The sequence below is a fragment of the Gopherus flavomarginatus genome, chromosome 9 (genome assembly GCF_025201925.1).
Source record: "Gopherus flavomarginatus isolate rGopFla2 chromosome 9, rGopFla2.mat.asm, whole genome shotgun sequence".
Taxonomy (NCBI): Eukaryota; Metazoa; Chordata; order Testudines; family Testudinidae; genus Gopherus; species Gopherus flavomarginatus.
The window spans coordinates 7,248,167-7,266,087 of NC_066625.1; the positions used below are offsets into that span (position 1 = coordinate 7,248,167).

The 17,921-nt window shown below is 58.8% G+C and overlaps 2 protein-coding genes across 3 annotated transcripts in view; one reads left to right on the forward strand and one right to left on the reverse strand.

Annotated features, from left to right (window-relative positions):
• Positions 1–17,921, forward strand: part of FLII (FLII actin remodeling protein) — a 255,848-nt gene that overhangs the window by 174,511 nt on the left and 63,416 nt on the right. The window lies entirely within an intron of this gene.
• Positions 1–17,921, reverse strand: part of MYO15A (myosin XVA) — an 81,216-nt gene that overhangs the window by 18,499 nt on the left and 44,796 nt on the right. Inside the window, 12 exon segments of the mRNA XM_050967845.1 lie at positions 5,860–5,990; positions 6,589–6,671; positions 7,073–7,146; positions 8,095–8,167; positions 9,412–9,484; positions 10,397–10,539; positions 10,864–11,069; positions 13,954–14,065; positions 14,572–14,713; positions 15,664–15,782; positions 16,456–16,571; positions 17,133–17,208. Of these exon segments, the coding sequence (XP_050823802.1) occupies positions 5,860–5,990; positions 6,589–6,671; positions 7,073–7,146; positions 8,095–8,167; positions 9,412–9,484; positions 10,397–10,539; positions 10,864–11,069; positions 13,954–14,065; positions 14,572–14,713; positions 15,664–15,782; positions 16,456–16,571; positions 17,133–17,208 (1,348 nt within the window).

Here is a 17,921-nt window from a genome sequence, read left to right on the forward strand (position 1 = left end):
GGCCTGTGAGTCCAGAGCCACTTGGGAACGGTGAAGTGATGGCCAATCACCATCTCCTTAAGAAGGACATTGTGATCCTGTGCACAAAGAGAGGGTTACGCATGGGGACGTTCACCAAGGCACAGTTAATCGTGCAGTTGGAGGAGGAGGAGGACCACTCTGAGGAGCAGATTCCTGACCCCGATGGGGCTACAAGAGAATCTGGGAGCAGCTGGAGCAGCAGCCAGGCATTCCCGAGAATCTGGTCCCCAATCAGACAAGGGTCTTCACGATTGGGTTCCCCATCAGGAGATTGGAGATGGATGGGATGGGAGCAGAGCCCGAGAGAGCAAGAGGACCGTGAGAGAGAGCAAGAGCCCGAGGAAAAGCTGCAGGAGAAGCAGCAGCAGCGTGGACTGGTGATGGTGGATCAGAGAGACACAGGGGGCTACCCAGGGGTTAGTGGGGAACCACACCTGCGGGGGCGAGACCCTGGGACAGAGAGAACTGTGGTGGTGCAGCCCCAGACGCTGAGGGACTGTGGGACCTGGGTGAAGTTCCCTGGGGTGAAGCCCCTCGCCCTGCCTATGGCCCAGATCCCTGTGCAGACCCAGGAGGGGTTGGTTCTCCAGGATATCGGCTGGGAGGCCCTGTTGGGGGGTAACTGTCTCCCCATGGGACAGGATCCAGGCCCCGCTCCTGTAACGGCCGAGGGTTTGAATTCAAATCCAGGGAACCAATTGGCTAGGATGGAAATGGTCAGTGAAAATGCAAATGACCTGGCTGGCAGGGGGGAGGGGCTGCAGGGCTCAGGATACCTGCCTACCTGTAACCAGCCCCCTGGGGCTGAGTGGGAGGGAGAGATGCTCCCTGCCCCCCTGCACACCGGAGAGGGGGCTCACGCTGGCTCTGATGCTGTGACCAGAGCAGAGAGCTCGCTGCCCGCCCCCACTGGGACAGCAAGGGCAGCGCTGAGCACGGGGGGAGCTGAGATCCCATCTGAGTGGGGGGACACCCGGGCAGGGCAGGTCAGCTGCCAAACAGGTTTGCCTGGTCCAGACGCGCTGCTGGGAAGTGATTACACAGCAGGGAGGGAGCTACCAGGGACAGGGCTCAGGGGGGCTGCGACCCCAGGCCCAGCCAGCGAGAGGGAGCAGGTCCCACTCCCTGCCCCAGCCGCTGAATCCCAGACCGAGCTGCAGAGGGATCCCTCCTTGGAGAAGCTGCAGGAACTTGCTGGCCACAGCGCTGCAAACCCCCTTGGGGAAGGCTGCAGGGACAGAGTCCTGCAGGAGGAGGGATTCCTGTACCGGAAATGGGCTCCCCAAGGGGAAGTAGAACTGGGGGGAATTGGGAGGCAGCTGGTGGTGCCCCAGGAATCCACAGGGTTCTTCCCGTTCGAGCTGCTGGATGGGAGGAGAGTGAGGGGACCCCTGGACCTGAAGAGGGAGGATTGGATGAAGAAGGGGGAAGACCCCCGGGGGGATCTCTTCGCTGAGGTGGGAGACAATCTCCCCATCAGGTGTTCCCCATTCAGAGTCACTGGGAAAGCAGCCCAGATCCTGGAGAGAGAGGTCAGGAACATGCTGGCTTTAGATGGGATCCAGCCGTTTTACAGCCCATGGGCCTCACCCGTGGGGCTGATCCCCAAGGGAGACAGGATGATCTGGTTTTATGGGGGCTATCAGAAGCTTAAAGCCATCACAGTGTCCAATGCCGACCCCATGCCTAGGCCTGGGGAGATTCTAGACAAGCAGAGGGCGATGGAGAACTTGGCCCTGGCAGACACTGATAACATGTGCATCTTTAGCCAGACCTGGGAGGAACAGGTGTCCCAGGTGAAGAGGGGGTTGGGCTGCCTCAAGGAGGTGGGACTGACCTTAAAAGCTGGAAAGTGTAAGGGGGGACGGCAGAGGTGTTGCGTCTGGGCCACAAAGTGGGAAGCGGCTGCCCAAGCCCAGAGCTGGCCAAGGCCAAGATGGGGGCTCTTAAGTGCTGGGAGAAGACCCCGTCCCAGTTTGGACCCCAGAGGTATTGGGGTAGCAAAAGGGTTCAAACCGCATAAACCTTCCCACATGCGGCCTGCAAGTGCCATCAAGCACACCCGACCTAAGGGAGGGCGTGAGACTGGACTGTCCTGGTGTAACTCACACCAAGGAATGGGAGAGATGCTGGGGCATCCATGGGAACCTTGGTGGGTTCGAACTTCCCCAGGTCACTGGCTGGAGTGACCTCGCTCAGTTCGGTCTCAAAGGGGGGAGAGATGTGACGAACTGAGAAAGTTCTTAATGTTTTCTCTGAATACTGTGTTGGTGCCTCAGTGTCCCCATGGCAGTTCTTAAGTATCTGGCAGAGCAAAGGGCCAGTGCACCTAAATGCCTGACACTCTGTCTCCTAGCAACTGATGGCCTGGGCCCCTCCTCTGCAAAGGTGCCAGCTGAAGGTGTTGGAGACAAAGGGATCAGGTGACCTCCTGGCCCGGGAAAGGGGCTGAGGAGAGAGGAGTGGCTGGGAGGGGTTGTTAGTCTGGAGCTGGCTGGGGTCAAGGGTGGAGGGCAGACCTGGGGGTCTGGCTCACTGCCCCCCAGAATGGACCCAGCCGAGGGGTCCGGTTCGCTGTATCTACAAGCTCTGTTTTAGACCCTGTTCCTGTCATCGAATAAACCTCTGTTTTACTGGCTGGCTGAGAGTCACGTCTGACTGCAAAGTGGGGGTGCAGAACCCGGTGGCTTCCTCAGGACCCCGCTGGGGTGGACTCGCTGTGGGAAGCGCACGGAGGGGCAGAGGATGCTGAATGCTCCAAGGAGAGACCCAGGAGGTGAAGCTGTGTGAGCTTCTTGCCCTGAACAAGTCTGCTCCAAGGGAGAGGAGGCTCCCCAAAGTCCTGACTGGCTTGGTGGGGAGCAGTTCCAGAGCATCGCCCGGTGACTCCGTGACAACAGTTAACTCACGCCATTATCTAAAAAAAATTAACTGCAGTTAATTGCAGTTTTTCTACATTTTTCAATATATTGTATTTTGTGTTGTAGTCTGTTGGCACAAATACTTCTATGTGAAAATAAATACAGTGAGCACTGCACACTTTCTATTCTGTGTTGTAATTGAAATCAATATATTTGAAAATGTAGAAAGCATCCAAAAATATTTAAATAAATGGTATTGTATTCATTTTAACAGTGCGATTAATCATGCGATTAATTTTTTTAATCGCTTGACAGCCCAGTTTATTTCATTTCCTGTCCCCACATTTTCCCCTTTCCCCTCCCTTATTTGCCTGGCATGTTGCCTCAGGCATAGCAGAGGCTCCGGTGCTCTGACTACCATTGTACTGCAGTAGCATCTAGTGGCCCCAATTAGGGATTGGGCCCCATTGTGCAAGGAGCTGTACACACACGTATAATGACAAGACAGTCCCTGCCCTACAGGCCACGCAGCCAGCTAGTCCTGCAGCGCTGCCTGCACTGCTCCATAGATCAGGTTCGGCTCAGGGTGTGAGCATCACCAGATCGGTCTCAGTCCTCGCCCTGGCACCAGTGGGCCCTGCCCTCCCAGCCGCTCCTGGATGCAGAGCCTGTGGGAGGAGGTCCCATTAAGGGCAGCTGAAGCAGGTCTGGCCGGGAGCCAGGCTGGGGCAATCTATCACTGCAGACAATTCTCCTCCCCGAGATCCATTTAAACAGCTAAAAGAACAAGAGTACTTGTGGAGTGTTTAATGAGGAAATAAGTGGTGGCTGGGCTCAGGAATCAGGGGCTGGCTGATAAAGGCTTCACAGATGGGCCGCACTGCCATTTATTAATGGCTCTAGGACAGGCCTGGGCAAGCCCGCCTGGCGCTGTTTCCAAAAAGGGAGCTGCCAGGATTTCTGAGACTGTGTGTAAATGCTGCTAATTCCCCATCCTCACAGCCCTGCTCCTCTGGGCTGGACAAACGCCACGATTCCTAGACCCTGCCAGTCACAGGGAACAGCCTTCACTTGCTCTTCAGCAAGGCTTCTCGGCCACATGGCCAGGGCGCACCTCTGCATGTGAGATACTAGTGTGGAACGGGGGGAGAGTGGGATTCCAAAGAGATGGGCCAGACCAGAGCCAGGGACAAGACTGGGAAACTGAGCCTTTGCCGGCTAGACTGCTACCAGCAGTGACTGAAAGCCAGTGCCATCTGAGAGCTGCTTGGGGGGCCACCACAGGAAAAACAGGTGAGTGAGGCTCAGTTGTAGAAGACAAGTGTCCACAGCACCATGGCCCAGTGGTTTGGCGTTAGCTATCTGGCCCTGTGGCATGTCAGGTTTTGTCTGACCTAGAATGCCAAGTGCAGAGGGCAGATGCAGCTTTGTGTCCGCCACTGACAGCAAACCAGCATTCAGACTCATTCCCAATGCAGCAATAGGACTGGGGCAGCACCTGCTGTGCTGTGCAGGCCACTATGATCCAAGTGACTCAATAAGAGAAGCCAGCCTGAGATTCCCCCCCTCTCGCCAAGGGGGAAACTGAGGCACAGGGAGGGAATGTGCCTTGCCCAAGGTCTATGGGGAGTTTGATGTCAGAGCTGGGTCTGGAATTCCAGAGTTCCTAGCCCTCAGGTTTGGGCTTAAGCCATGCCCCTTGTACGGGGCTGAGCCGGGAGGGTCCCTCTAGCCCTCTGCCCCCGCCCCTCGTCTCTGCTATTCAGAGGAAAGGGCTCAGCGAACATTCCTGACGCGCCCTGTCCCTCCCTGGGGTTCTATTGGCTTTGTCCTGCTTCCGCTTCTCTTTCCATTTGGCAGGTGCCTGGTTCCCGTGTGCAATAAGTGCCTGCCCTGCTCCTTTGAAGCATGTTCGCTGCTATGGAAACTGATGTGGTGGTGACGGAGCATATTTCCAGGCAGTGTCATCCTGGCTGGGACAGCAGCTGAGCTCGTGACGTCCAGCAGACAGAGGGGTTGGGTGCAGGGTTTACACTGAGCCTTGGCACACAAGAGGTGGCCTGATGGCTTCCAGGAGCAGGTCCGTGGTATCAAACACACACGAGCACAACCAGGGAGGTGGAGAGGCACAGTCCAGGGCGTGGGGCAGGGCGATCTAATGGAGTCCGGAAATCCCGGTGTGACCATGGGCGAATTGCTCCCCTGGTCTGTACCTCACCTTCCCTGTCTGTAAAGGGGAGTGATGATACCTGACCTTCACCTTCAGCCTCCTCTCAGCTTAGCCGGAGACTGCAGGGTAGGGGCTCAGGGGCTGAGAGCTGCAGGCAGGCCCACGGGCTGAGCACTGCCCTCGCTATCCACCACCAGCCCTGGGGCTGTGGGGGAGGCCCCCCTGCTGACCCAGAGCGCCCCCCCGGGGGTCCTGCTCTGCTCCCCACGGAGGGAGGTACCTTGATGTAGGTACCAATGACATAGGGAAGGAAAGGAGAGAGGTTCTGGAGGCCAAATTTAGGCTGTCACATAAGAGATTGAAGTCCAGGACCTCCACGGTAGCATTCTCTGAAATGCTTCCAGTTCCATGGGCTGGGCCAGTTAGCCAGGCAGAATTGCAAGGTCTCAATGCATGGATGAGATGATGGTGTAGGGAGGAGGGGTTTAGATTTATTAGGAACTTAGGAAACTTTTGGGAAAGGGGGAGCCTATACAGGAAGAATGGGCTCCATCTAAACCAAAATGGAACCTGATTGCTGGTGCTTAAAATTAAAACGGTCATAGAGCAGTTTTTAAACTAGGGCTGGGGGAAAGTCAACAGGTGCAGAAGAGCACGTGGTTCGGACCTCCCTTAGGAGAGGATCTATAAATGTCCTAATAAGGAAGAGAGGATGGGAGATGATAAAATAAAGGTAAGATCTGATGAGAATAGGCCCCCATGCCAGTCCAGGTCGGGGTTCCCGGCTTTGCAGATCGAGCGTCCTACCTTGGAACTGCGCCCCAGGGCTCCTGCAGGTCTCCTGGAGGTGCCACAGCAGGTAGGGCTTCAGGACCTCGGAGCACTTGTAGTAGGCGGTCAGGATATAGAGCAGCCGCCATCCCTTCTGACAGCTGTCCCTGTTCAAGCCACGGGGCGGGGTGGGGGGAAGAGGTCTCAGAGAGGGAGAGGCCCAGGCTGCTCAGCACAGCTTCGGCCCCAGAAAGTCTTTGGGGCAGACCTGGAACCCGCACCCCCTACCCCCTTCCATGCCAGGCCTCCAGGCAGGCGGGTGGGACCCTGCCCAATCAGCTCTGGTATGTGGGGAGAGCAGGAGAAGGCGAGGAAGAGGAATTGGAGGAGTAAAAAGAAGACACGAAGGAGGAGGAGAGAGCCGAGGGGAAGAGGAGAGAGCAGAGGCCCGGAGTGGTGCTGTAACGTGGAGGGGGGTGGCAGGGTGGAAGGGACCTCCAGTGGCCAAGAAAGGCTCTTCCAGCTGCCGGGGTGGCTAGGATGGCAGGAGCCATATTGACCCATCCAGGCCCATCGTGCCGCAGTGACGCTATCAGCCAGTCCCAACCAGACTGGGGGCGCAGGAGGCTCCCTGGGATTCTCTCCCCAGACCCTGCACTGAGGAGGCCACATAGCCCAGGCCAGCGAGGGGAGAACGGGGTCGGGCTGCCGCACTAGAAGGCCAACCGGGGCCCCACACCATGGGAAGGGGAGGGACTTGCTCACATCTTGGGGCTGGTGTTGTCTGTGGTCTGCTTGACGATCTGGCAATACACTTCATCCCTCATGACCTCCTGGTCAGTGCACAGCTGGAGACAGAAAGGCACAGGTGGGGGTCACTGCCCTGGTGCTGGGGAGCCCCCTGCCCCTCCAGCTGTTCCCCACTCCCCCATCATGCCGGCCGCCATCCCGCCCCCCTACTGCTGTGTCGGAGGGGTGCAGTTTGCAGGCTGCTCCTGGGGCCTCTCCAGGGCCATGTGGCTTGTTCCCTCGCTGGCCAATATGCAGCCGTCTGCTCCCACCTTCAGCCTCCTCCCTGCTTAGCTGCAGACTGCGGGGCAGGGGTTTGGGCTGGGAGCTGCAGGCAGGCCCACGAGCTGAGCGCTGCCCTTGCTACCCACCACCAGCCCTGGGGCTGCGGGGCAGGGCCACCCCACTAACCCAGAGAGCCCCCCGGGGCTCCTGCTCTGCTCCCCAGGGAGGGAAGTACCTTGAGCACAGCACAGACGACGTCCAGCTCCGTCTGCCCCTTGAGAGGCCAGTCGCCCATGAACTTCATCACGGCTGGGGATGACAAACCAATGCACGATGACAGGCTCCACCTCCCCTCGCCCCGAGCAAGGGGGTGGCTTTCCTGGCTCTGGACCCGCTGGGTCGGTCCTGTGACCCGCAGGAGAGCAGGTCACAGTGCCCCAGATGGGGGGAGGGGCTGAGGAGTTCACAGCACCCCCACACCAGTGCGGGAGGAGGATGGTCAAATGAAATCCAGAGCCATCAAACCTCCTGGCTCTCTTCCAGTGGGCTCTCCCTCCCCGGCCCCCGTGGGCTCTCCTTCCCCGGCTCCCATGGGCTCTCCCTCCCCGGCCCCAGTCCCAGGCGCCTCCTGAAGCATTGGCTCCCGGATTCCTAGTTTCTCACTGACTCACTGGTTGCCAGCCCCACGGAAACTGCCAGATCTGGGCCCACAGGCTGGCCTGAGCCCACTCCTGAGTAGGGGCAGCAGAGATTCCAGTGCCCCACCATGGGGTGAGGTCTTTGAGCTTCACTGCCCCTGCCCCACATGGGGCGTAGGGAGGTGGAGGGCAGGCCGCAGTGCCCTATGTGGGGTGGAGGGGGGCAGAAGGCAGACCACAGTGCCCCGTGTGGGGTGGAGGGGGGCAGAGGGCAGGCTGCGGCATCCCACGTGGGGGGCAGGGGCGGGCAGGTTCACGGGGGTTGAGTTTTCAGCTGGACTCTCAATAACAAACCCAAGGCTTTAGGGCATCCCACGAACCAGGCAATGGCACAAGCAGGCTGCCCCCTGCTGAGCATGTTGCTCTCAGACGCCCCTGAGCGGCCGACACCAGAGATCAAAGGCAGGAACGAACCCTGCCTCTGTGGGGTTAAACAACACAAGGGGACAGACCAGGGGAAATGAACTGGCCCAAGACAAGTACCAGGGCCCCTCCCACTGTGGTGGCCCAGCGCCCGTTCCCCCGAGCACCCCAGGGAGACGCAGCACCTCCCATGCACCTTGGAAGGCCTCGGCTGCGGCTCTGTTCAGGCAGCTGTCGGTGAATTTGATCAGCGACTCCTGGAGTGGGCACTGGCCGGGGAGAGCAGAAGCAGAGCTTGCGTTAGTTACCAGTGGGGAACGCTGGTGGGCTTTGCAGCTGAGCTTGCCAAGCCCTACGCTCAGTGAGCCCGCAGGCGCCGAGCCCCTGCCATCGGTTTAGCAGAGCCACAGCCTCCACCCCTCACTGCAACTGGAGATCAACCAATGGGCTGACGGCACCTATCCACACATAGCAATACCCCAATTCTCTCTGCCCAGCCACCCGAGAGTACCACAGAGTGGCACTGAACGACTGGCCTCCCAGGTGGAAAGAAGGGTTGGGAGGAAGGGAGGACACACAGAGCCCCTGGCAGGGAGGAGATGGGGTGGGGGACAGGAAAATGGGGGCACAGGAAGAATGAGGGTGCACAGAGCCCCTGGCATGGGGGAGGGGCAGGAGGAGGGTGCACAGTTCCACGTCAGGCGGGGGCCCCACCAGAAGGACACGGAGCGAAGAGCCTAGCCCGAGAGAGGCACAGGGCGCTATGGTACGTCCCCTGGTCTCATGCCAGCCCATGAGCTGAGTTTACAGGTGTCTGAATGGAGTGCAAATGGTGCATTACTACAGATACCCTGCAGGGACCAGCAGCTCAGGCAGAGCCATTAACACAGCCAGGAAACAGCCTGAGATCTGGTTTGCATCCACAGCCGGCAGGCGTCCTCTGAGTGTCTATCCCACACTACACAGGCATTCCCAGCAAACCCACACTGCACCTGCCTGTGGAAATGGATCCTGACCGTATCAGACACCGCTGGAGACCAAGCTCCTCCACTGAGCCACAGATCAGGTTCAGCCTGACCTTCCCACCTATAGGGACCATCTACCGTCTCCTGTCTCCGTGGCCTGCTCAGCCTCTGACCTGTCTCAGCTCGGCTGATTGCAAATGATTGCAATGGACTTGCATCTCCTAGCAGCCAAATGGAGTCAACGTGTTCATTTCACAGAGGTCATCAAACAGCTTTCTGCTCCCACCAGTGGATTCGAACCAACAGCCCGGAGGGGAGAGACTCTCTAGCACTTTAGCAGGGCCCGGAGCTAATCTGGCCTCCCTCTGGGTTGGCTCCATGTGGAGGCGGTAAGAGGGCCAGCAGGTCCGGTGCCTTTTCCAGCAGGGGCTGCCCTAATGCAAAGGGGGCAGGCAACAGCCTGAAATCGGCAGGTGGTGAGGCTAGGGGGCTGCCCTGCTCCGCTCCCCAACAAAGAGCATGCGCAGCGAGCTAGGGCTCCCCGTTACCTTGGTGAATTTCAGCATCTCCGCTACGCCTGGTGAGTCCTTCCCTTTCCGGGGTTTCTGCTTACAGGAATCCCTGGAATAAATCGCAGACAGAGAATGACAGGTCCCTCTCTGGGCACGAGCTGCTGGGGGCTGGGATGGGGGATCCCTCGGGGGTCAGCACATCTGCCTCCCCCATGGATAGGAGCTGTGGGCCCAAGAACAGCCTCCCTTCTGCTGCTGCAATTGCAAAATCTGTGCCTGAAGTCAGGGGCGGCTCCAGGCACCAGCGCTCCAAGCGTGTGCCTGGGGCGGCACGCCACGGGGGGAGCTCTGCCGGTCGCCGCAAGGGCGGCAGGCAGGGTGCCTTCGGCAGCTTGCCTGCGGAGAGTCCGCTAGTCCCGCGGCTTCGATGGATCTCCCGCAGGCTGGTCCCGCAGCTTCGGCGGACCCTCCGTGCTTGGGGGGCAAACTGTCTAGAGCTGCCCCTGCCTGAAGTTCTGGCTCCCGCCACAAACCGCGGGCTCCCATATGAGAGTCTGATGAGCAGAACCACCCCAGCTGACACACAAGTGCTAGCATTGATGGCTGCAGCTCCCACACAGGCCAATGACGATGCAAGCGCAGGCAGGAGGCTGCGCTGGGAACAGTGCCAGGTGAGCAGTAGGACGAGGGCCAGGCATGCAGCTGGACTGACCGGAAAGCCCGTCAGTGCAGTTCCATAATCAGCTAGAGAGGTCGCTCTCAAGAAATACCAGGCCCTTCCTTCTCTGTATGCTGCCTCCGCAGGCAGCCCTTGGGCTGGGCACTGAGCCTGGGTCCGCAGCGGGGCAGTCAGCCCCAGGGTGCCAACCAGGGGTCAGGTAGCGCCACGGAGGATGGTGCTTTCTGTGACGTGGCTACTGTCCCACTGGGAACTGGGCTGAACCCCACCAAACTCATTGCACACAGGGTCACAGGAGGCTGGAAGGTTAAAGGTCACTCCCTCCCCTTGGCCAGCACTCACGTCTTCATCCTCTGTGCCGCCCGGAAATACTTCATAGCAAACTCCTGCATGGGGAACTGCCTGCCCTGCAGGGCACCGTCCCCAGGAAGCTCGCAGCCATACTCCTCCACGCTCTCCGCACAGTCGCTGCCCATGGGGTACACCTGGGGAGAGGGGGACCATGGGCTGCAGGGGATGCAATGCGCACCTGTGCTGCCAGCGTACGACTCCATGGGTCCTAGAACCATTAACCCTCAGAGGACCTACAGACACTGCAGCTGCATCCTCCTGGTGCCCACTGATCAGTGCCCCACCCTGTGCCAGCTGCAATGTCTCCCTCCCCAGTTAGCCTCCTACCCAGCTGCTTAACCAGCCCCGAGGATCAAGCCCTCCCCGCCACCCACCCCAACCAACTCCCCACCCACCCCAGCCCTCTGAGAGCTCCCAGTTTCCAGCACTGCAAGGGTTACTTGGGGACAGTCCCTCACCTCGATCTTCCTGTCCAGCTCCTGAGCCACGGCCGTGGAGGCCACGGCCACTGCCATGGCCGCCGAGGCCGCCACCTTGCCCTGCTTGTTCTTGGGTTCCTCTTTCCTGTCTGCTGGCAGGTGGATAAAATCTGGGGCTGCCACGGGCTGGACGTACTCGGCAGGGAAGCGCCCCGACCTCCCGTGGATGGCACCGAATTTCCACCCTGCACCGGGACATGTTGTTAACAGCCTAGTGCTCAGACACACACTCCAGCCAGGCTTATACACCCCGCCCTGTCGCGCCGGGCCCGGTTATCGGTCCATCCAATCCCATACGCTCCTGCCTGCTGCGCCATGCCCAGTTATCGGTCCATCCAGCCCCGTACACTCCTGCCTACTGTGGCATGCTCAGTTATCAGTTCATCCAGCCCCGTACGCCCTCCCTGCCGCACCACACCTGGTTATCGGTCCATCCAGCCCCATATGCTCCTGCCTGCTGCGCCACGCCCGGTTATCGGTCCATCCAGCCCTGTATGCACCTCCCTACCGCACCACACCCGGTTATCGGTCCATCCAGCCCTGTACGCCCTTCTCTACCCCACCACGCCCAGTTATCGGTCCATCCAGCCCTGTACGCCCTTCTCTACCCCACCACGCCCAGTTATCGGTCCATCCAGCCCTGTACGCCCTTCTCTACCCCACCACGCCCAGTTATCGGTCCATCCAGCCCCATATGCTCCTGCCTGCTGTGCCACACCCACTTATCAGTTCATCTAGTCCCGTACGCCCTCCCTGCAGCACTGAGCCTGGTTATCAGTCCATCTAGCCCCGTACGCCCTTCCCTACTGCACCATACCCGGTTATCAGTCCATCCAGCCCCATATGCTTCTGCCTGCTGCCCCATGCCCGGTTATCGGTCCATCCAGCCCTGTATGCACCTTCCTACCGCACCAGACCTGGCTATCATTCCATCCAGCCCTGTACGCCCTTCTCTACCCCACCACGCCTGGTTATCGGTCCATCCAGCCCTGTATGCACCTCCCTACCGCACCACGCCTGGTTATCGGTCCATCCAGTCCCATATGCTCCTGCCTGCTGCGCCACACCTGGTTATCAGTTCATCCAGCCCTGTATGCACCTCCCTACCGCACCACACCCGGTTCTCGGTCCATCCAGCCCCATATGCCCCGCCCTGTCACACCAGGCCCGGTTATTGGTCTATCCAGCCCCGTTTCTTGCCTCCCTTCTCTAGCATTTTAGACCTGTCCATTCAAACCAGCACCCCATACCCTGCTGCCCTAGATCAGACATGTTGTCTCTCAAATCCAGCATCTGCCTGCAGCAGTGGCCAATGCCTGGGGCTTGCTAGGGAGGCGCAAACTCCCCATAAAGACATCACATAGCCAGAGCTGTGATTGCATTCAGGGAAGGAAAGGAAGGTTCCTTCCTGACCTCTGCAGAGACCTGTCCTGAAGCACAAGATTTGATTCTCCATATCTCACCATAAACACAGCCAGCCCCCTTTGAAAATCCAGCCGCAGCGGTTGACTGGGAATGGCTGGTATTTAGACCCATATACGCTTCCTTTTGCACAGCACTCTTAAACAAGGGGTCTGGGGCCCATGCACACTGCACATACCACCCCGTCCTGCATGCAGCAACCTGCTGTTCTCCTGGGGTTAGCTAGAGCTTCCCCCCAGAGACTGGATGGGCTAGGGACCAGGATTACATGCACAGAGCAGATACAGGAGTGGGCAGATACAGTAGGGGAAGCAATGTGGTTACAGTTATGGGCTGTTATCGAGAGCATGGCCAAGGGGGCTGTTAGGACTCCAGCCAGTTCTACAACGGCTTCTCCGCACACAGAGTCTGGAGGCCCATGGACAAATAACCCCCATGCCCTGCACTCAGCATACCCCCTAGAGTGCCAATCGCTGGAGTTGCGTGCCCCATACAAAACCGCCCCTAGGATGGCATAACAACATCCTCTCCAGATGCACTTGTGCCAATTCCTGTCCGTTCCCCATTAGCATCCGAGTGAGCGCACTCTGCTCAGGCTAATGCCCATGGTGAGCTGGTGCTAATGGGTTTCTCGGGGCCTGGAATGTGCTCATCTCTCCTGGGGAGCTCTGTTTCTCTTTGGTGGACACGGCAGGGGTCCAGCTTCCCCAATCTCTTGCCAGAGCCCTGGCACAGACACCACTAGAGGAGCAGCTGGAAATCTGACAGCAGCCTGTGCCCTTAGGCCCCTGCATGGGAAATGGATCATCAGCACCACAAGCACAGGCTTTTACAGCTCAGGCTAAAGCAGGAACTCCATTCGCTGGTAGTGATAGTAGGCGCTTGTCCTGTATATGGACTGGCCCCTAGGGGGCGATACAACACACTATGTCAATGTGTTACAGTGACAGAAAGAGGCAGGCCAGGCTACATGCCCTGACCTGGTGCTTTGATCCAGCCCCGGGCAGCAGAATGGGGTCTGGCCATGTGGGTTGCAGTGGGGTCCTCGGGATTCATTGCCGGGAGGGGGGCTGGAGAGCACACGCTTTGTCAGAGGGGAGGGGCGAGCTGGCTCCAGAGAAGAGAGTCCCGCAGGAGAATGGGCGCAGGGGGACAGGGCTCACGCAGGGACAGCACAACATGACACTCCAGAGCCACCCACCAAAGTCCTGGGTGCCCCTCTTCAGCTCCTCCAGGTACGTCACCTTCTTGCGGACCACACATCCATGCCAGTGGTCTGTGGGGAGGGGACAGCCTCAGGGCACCGCGGCAGGACTAAGTGCACCCACCCAACCAGCTCCATCCCCCCAGGCTGCCCAAGAGCGACCAGGGCTGGGGAGGGATCCGGGCAGGACTCTGCTCTCTGGGGAGGTGGCTGGCAGCGTTCCCTTTGTGGGCCCCAGCGCTATAGGGGGTGGGTGGCCCAGGAGGTTATAAGCCCAGAAGGACAGGGCTGGGTGGTCCCATTCAGCTCATTGTGCTCATGCAGGGGAAAGGGGCCCCTGCTAAGACACTCCTTTCCTCTCCTTTGCAAACCGCCCCGTGACTCCCCAAAGGTGGCTCCCAGCAGAGAGTGCAGCAGCGCCAAGAGCGTCCCGCGCTGCTCACCTCTTTCAGGCTGCTCCAGCGGCTGCAAGTGGATGATGTCCCCCTTGTGGAAGCTCAACAGGCTCCTGTCATCTGTAACGTAGCTCTTCACGGCAACCACGTACTGCGAGTCCTGGCACGTGGGAGAGGGGCTGGGTTTGGTGCTGCTGCGGGAGGTTGTGCATGCACACACACACACAGAATACACTCATACATCCAACAGCCCGCTCACATTCAGAATACAATGACACAAAGACAAACCCTGTGCTCAGAGTATAACTGCACAATCAAACACACACACAGCCTGCTCAGAGTACAACACCCCCCTGCCACACACACAAACACTACCCCTAGCTGAACACACTTATATACAACTGTGGCCAGGGGACCGGTTCTGGGGCTCTGTATGGAGGTGTAGAGCTCTCCGGCTGATTCACTCCGGCAGCCAGACCAGGGGGCTCTCATTGGCACCAAGACAGAAGTATAAAAGCTTGAGCTTTTCTAAGGCAAAGGTGAGCAGGGTGAGGGACAGGGCAGTATCTCATAGCATGTGTATGCTGGAGACCCTGCCCCATGGACTGGGTGCGGGAGATGTCAAGAGAGGCCATTCTGGCTCCATTCCCACGGTCGGCCTCTCACCTTCTTGAGCTCCGTGATGAAATAGTCGATCATGGCCTTAACCTGGGGGGCTTTGGGGGAGAAGAGGATGAGCTTCTCGTTGGTCAGATTGAACTCCAGCATGTGCTTGGAGGGGATGGTCACGAACAGGATATCGGTGTAGCTGCGGAGGGGAAGGACGGGGTTAAAAACCAGGGTAGGAGAGCACAGCTGAGAAAGCCAGAGGGCTGGGCACAGCAGCGAGGGGGAGAGTAGTCTTACTGCCAGACCAAGGGCAGAACTAAGATGCCACATATGCCTCCCATGCGCCATGTTCTCCAGCCACTGGACCCTGGCTGTTTGCCACGGACTTGGATGGAGCTGAGGGGACTAGGAGTCAGGAGTCCTGGCTCGTGGGGCTGGGCTCCATGGGGAGTGAGGGGCAGAGCTGGGGGGCCTGGGGCCTGTCCTTTACTCCATCACTGGGAGTGAGCAGTGGACGCACACCAGGACTGTATACAGCAAAGGATAAATCACACTTTGGAGCCTCTCCTCCTGGGGATCCCAAAGCGCCACAGGCACTGACCCCCTGGGTCGGTAGGCATGTGTCGGTGTGTACATAGGCGGGTGTCTGTGGGCTCGTGTGTATAGAGGTGTGTGCAGAGGTGCATGTGTGTGTCTATATGCATTTGTTTCTCTGTGCATCCAGGCGTGCTTATATGTTTGTGTGTGTATATACAGGGGTGTGTGTATGGTTGTGTGTGTGTGTGTGTATGGTTGTGTGTGCGTTACTGCTCACAGCGCTTTGCAAAGGGAGCTCACAGGCCTGATTTGCACAGGGAAGTGGCTCTGTCTAACTGAATCCATTAAAGCAATTCCTTCAACCCTGCACCCGCTGTTCATTGGCAAGGAACCGCCAGGCCCTTGGCTGGAGGCTGGAATTGCCTGGCGTGGTGTGCTAGTGACAGTGCCAGGCAGCATGTGCCCAGCCTGACCCTCCAGCACAGCAGGGTGCTGGCAGCCACATGCCAATCCTTCTCCACAGGTGCACGCAGGGCTGGCTCCTCTGCTTGCATCCCCTTCCTGAGAGCTGCAGGAGTCCCAGCCCTAGCGGGCCGGCTGCCCTGGCCTTACCTGTAGCCCCGCAGCACCCGTAGCTGCTCCCCTGGCATGTTAGTGCCCTTGACCAGCCGCAGCAGTTTAATCCCCGTGTGAGACACTGCCAAGATCTGCACCCCGGTGCCAACACTGCCCTGGGGATAGAAGGAAAGGGGGTACAAGATAAACCAATGAGTATCAGCACCCACCCCGTGCAGCGATGAGCCCTCTTGGACTGGCACGCAGGGCCGGCTTCAGGTACCAGCTAAAGAAGCAGGTGCTTGGGGCGGCCAATACCAAGGGGCGGCATTCCAGCCGCTATCGGGGCGGCATGTCCTGGTCTTTGGCAGTAATTTGGTGGCGGGTCCCTCAGTCCCTCTCGGAGTGAAGGCCCTGCCGCCGAATTGCCGCCGAAGAGTGGAGCGGTGCGATTGCGCTGCCATGGCTTTTTTAAATTTTTTTTTTGCCACTTGAGGTAGCAGAAAACCTGGAGCCAGACCTGCTGTCATGGTAGCAGTGCTGGGCAGAGACCTTCTGCTGTGGAAATGCAGGGAACCAGCCTGATTCACCCCAAAAAACCCAGGAGCACTGACAATTCTGGCCCCTGGGATCTTCCTGGGGCCTGTCTCTAAATCCACAATGGCCTCAGGCCTGTGAACAATCTGACAGTCCCCGGAAAGAGGTTTGCATCCCCTGGCCAGCACAGAGCAGCGGTTATGGGCAGCAGAGGCATCAGACCTGAGTATATCAGGGTCTGCTGCTGAGACCTGTCCCAGCCCCTAGACTATCCCCATGCTCCCTCCTGCTGGGCGTGGGGCAGGCCCTTACCGTGGCGGGGAAGAGGCGGGAGAAGTAAACCTCCCAGCTGTCCCGGGCTGCAATCACAATCTCCTTCTTAACGCTGTCGTCGGCCACTGGGCTGAATGAGTCTAGCTTGTTTTCCGCTGTGGTGAGAAACACACGTCCCCCACCCCCGCCCCGAGAGAGATGTCAGGTGCTGGCTCCCCCTCCCCGGCCAAAGCGGATCTGCTGCTGGGGCAAGGGAATCTGGGCACAGGGGTCCAGCTGGAGAACAAGGACTTCCCCAGGGGGTATGAGCTTTGCTCTTTGCTGTGGTACGGCCCCAGACAGCATGGGACAGAGCAGGTGTTTCCCACCAGCACAAAAGACAACAGCTCCTTGTCGCTGCCGGAGACCCAACCTTCCCACGGGGACTGGGAGACCCCTAATGCCCAGGGCAGGCCAAGCACAAGCAGAACTTCTGACATTCGAGTCCCAGCTCAGACTAAACCATGGCCCAAGAGGTGAGAGGCTGTGGGGGCCAAACCCGATGGCAAACCTCCCGTCGCCTTCCAGGAGGGAAGCTTTGCCCTACGCACTAGACATCCCCTGCCCCAAGGAAGAGCAGGGAAGTTGGGCTGGAGAGAGGAGGCCATCACCCCCAGCGGTGGGGAGGCCAGCCCCTCGGCGTGACGCAGGACTCAGTGGGCAGGACTGGGCGTTACCGAAGAGGGATCTCATGCACAGCCGCTCCTCCGGGGTGATCCTAAGGCAAGCGTCGGAGAGCGTGTCGTGGAAGATCTGAGGGGGGAACCCACGATGTTTTGGTTAGGAGCTTCAGGGCCGAGGCCTCTGTGTCCCTGATGCAGCCTCACTGACTCCTTCCTGTAAGACCTATCCCCCACCCATTGCCACAGTACAGAGGTCAGGACATTGGCCCAGCCTCCCTGAAGCCTCTCAATCCTGCTGCTGAACAGGCTGCAAAGGGCAGAGTTTACCTGAAACACACCACTCCCAGGTGTCAATCCTGCTGGGAAAAGGTTCAGTGGGTCCTGAACCCACCTGCGTTTAACAGAGGTGGGAGTGGCTCTTTACAGAGGACCTAGGGTGTGGGCTGAGCAGTCCTCATGGAGGAACCTTGGGAACAACCCAGCCCAGTGACAAGGCATGGGCTGGACTGTACATTCCTTTTATGAATAAGGCCAAGTCCTAGGCAAGGGAATAAGTAGATCTGAGCCACTACATCTTGCATGGCCTGTGCTTGAACAGGGCAGGGAAGCTGCTGGCTCCCAGGGGCGTTGCTGAGTAAGAGGAGGCATTTCCTGCAGAAGGACAGACTGGGAAACAGAAGTCACGTTGCACATCTATGGGTCTGGGTTCCTCCTACCCCAGGGTCTGCCTGAACCCGTGATTCCGCAGCATGCCTACACCCTGCCCAGACTTTGAGGGAATACAAGCAGACTGAGCTGACAATGCTTTGACTTTCTCAAGTGCTCCCTGCTGAGGATCTCAAG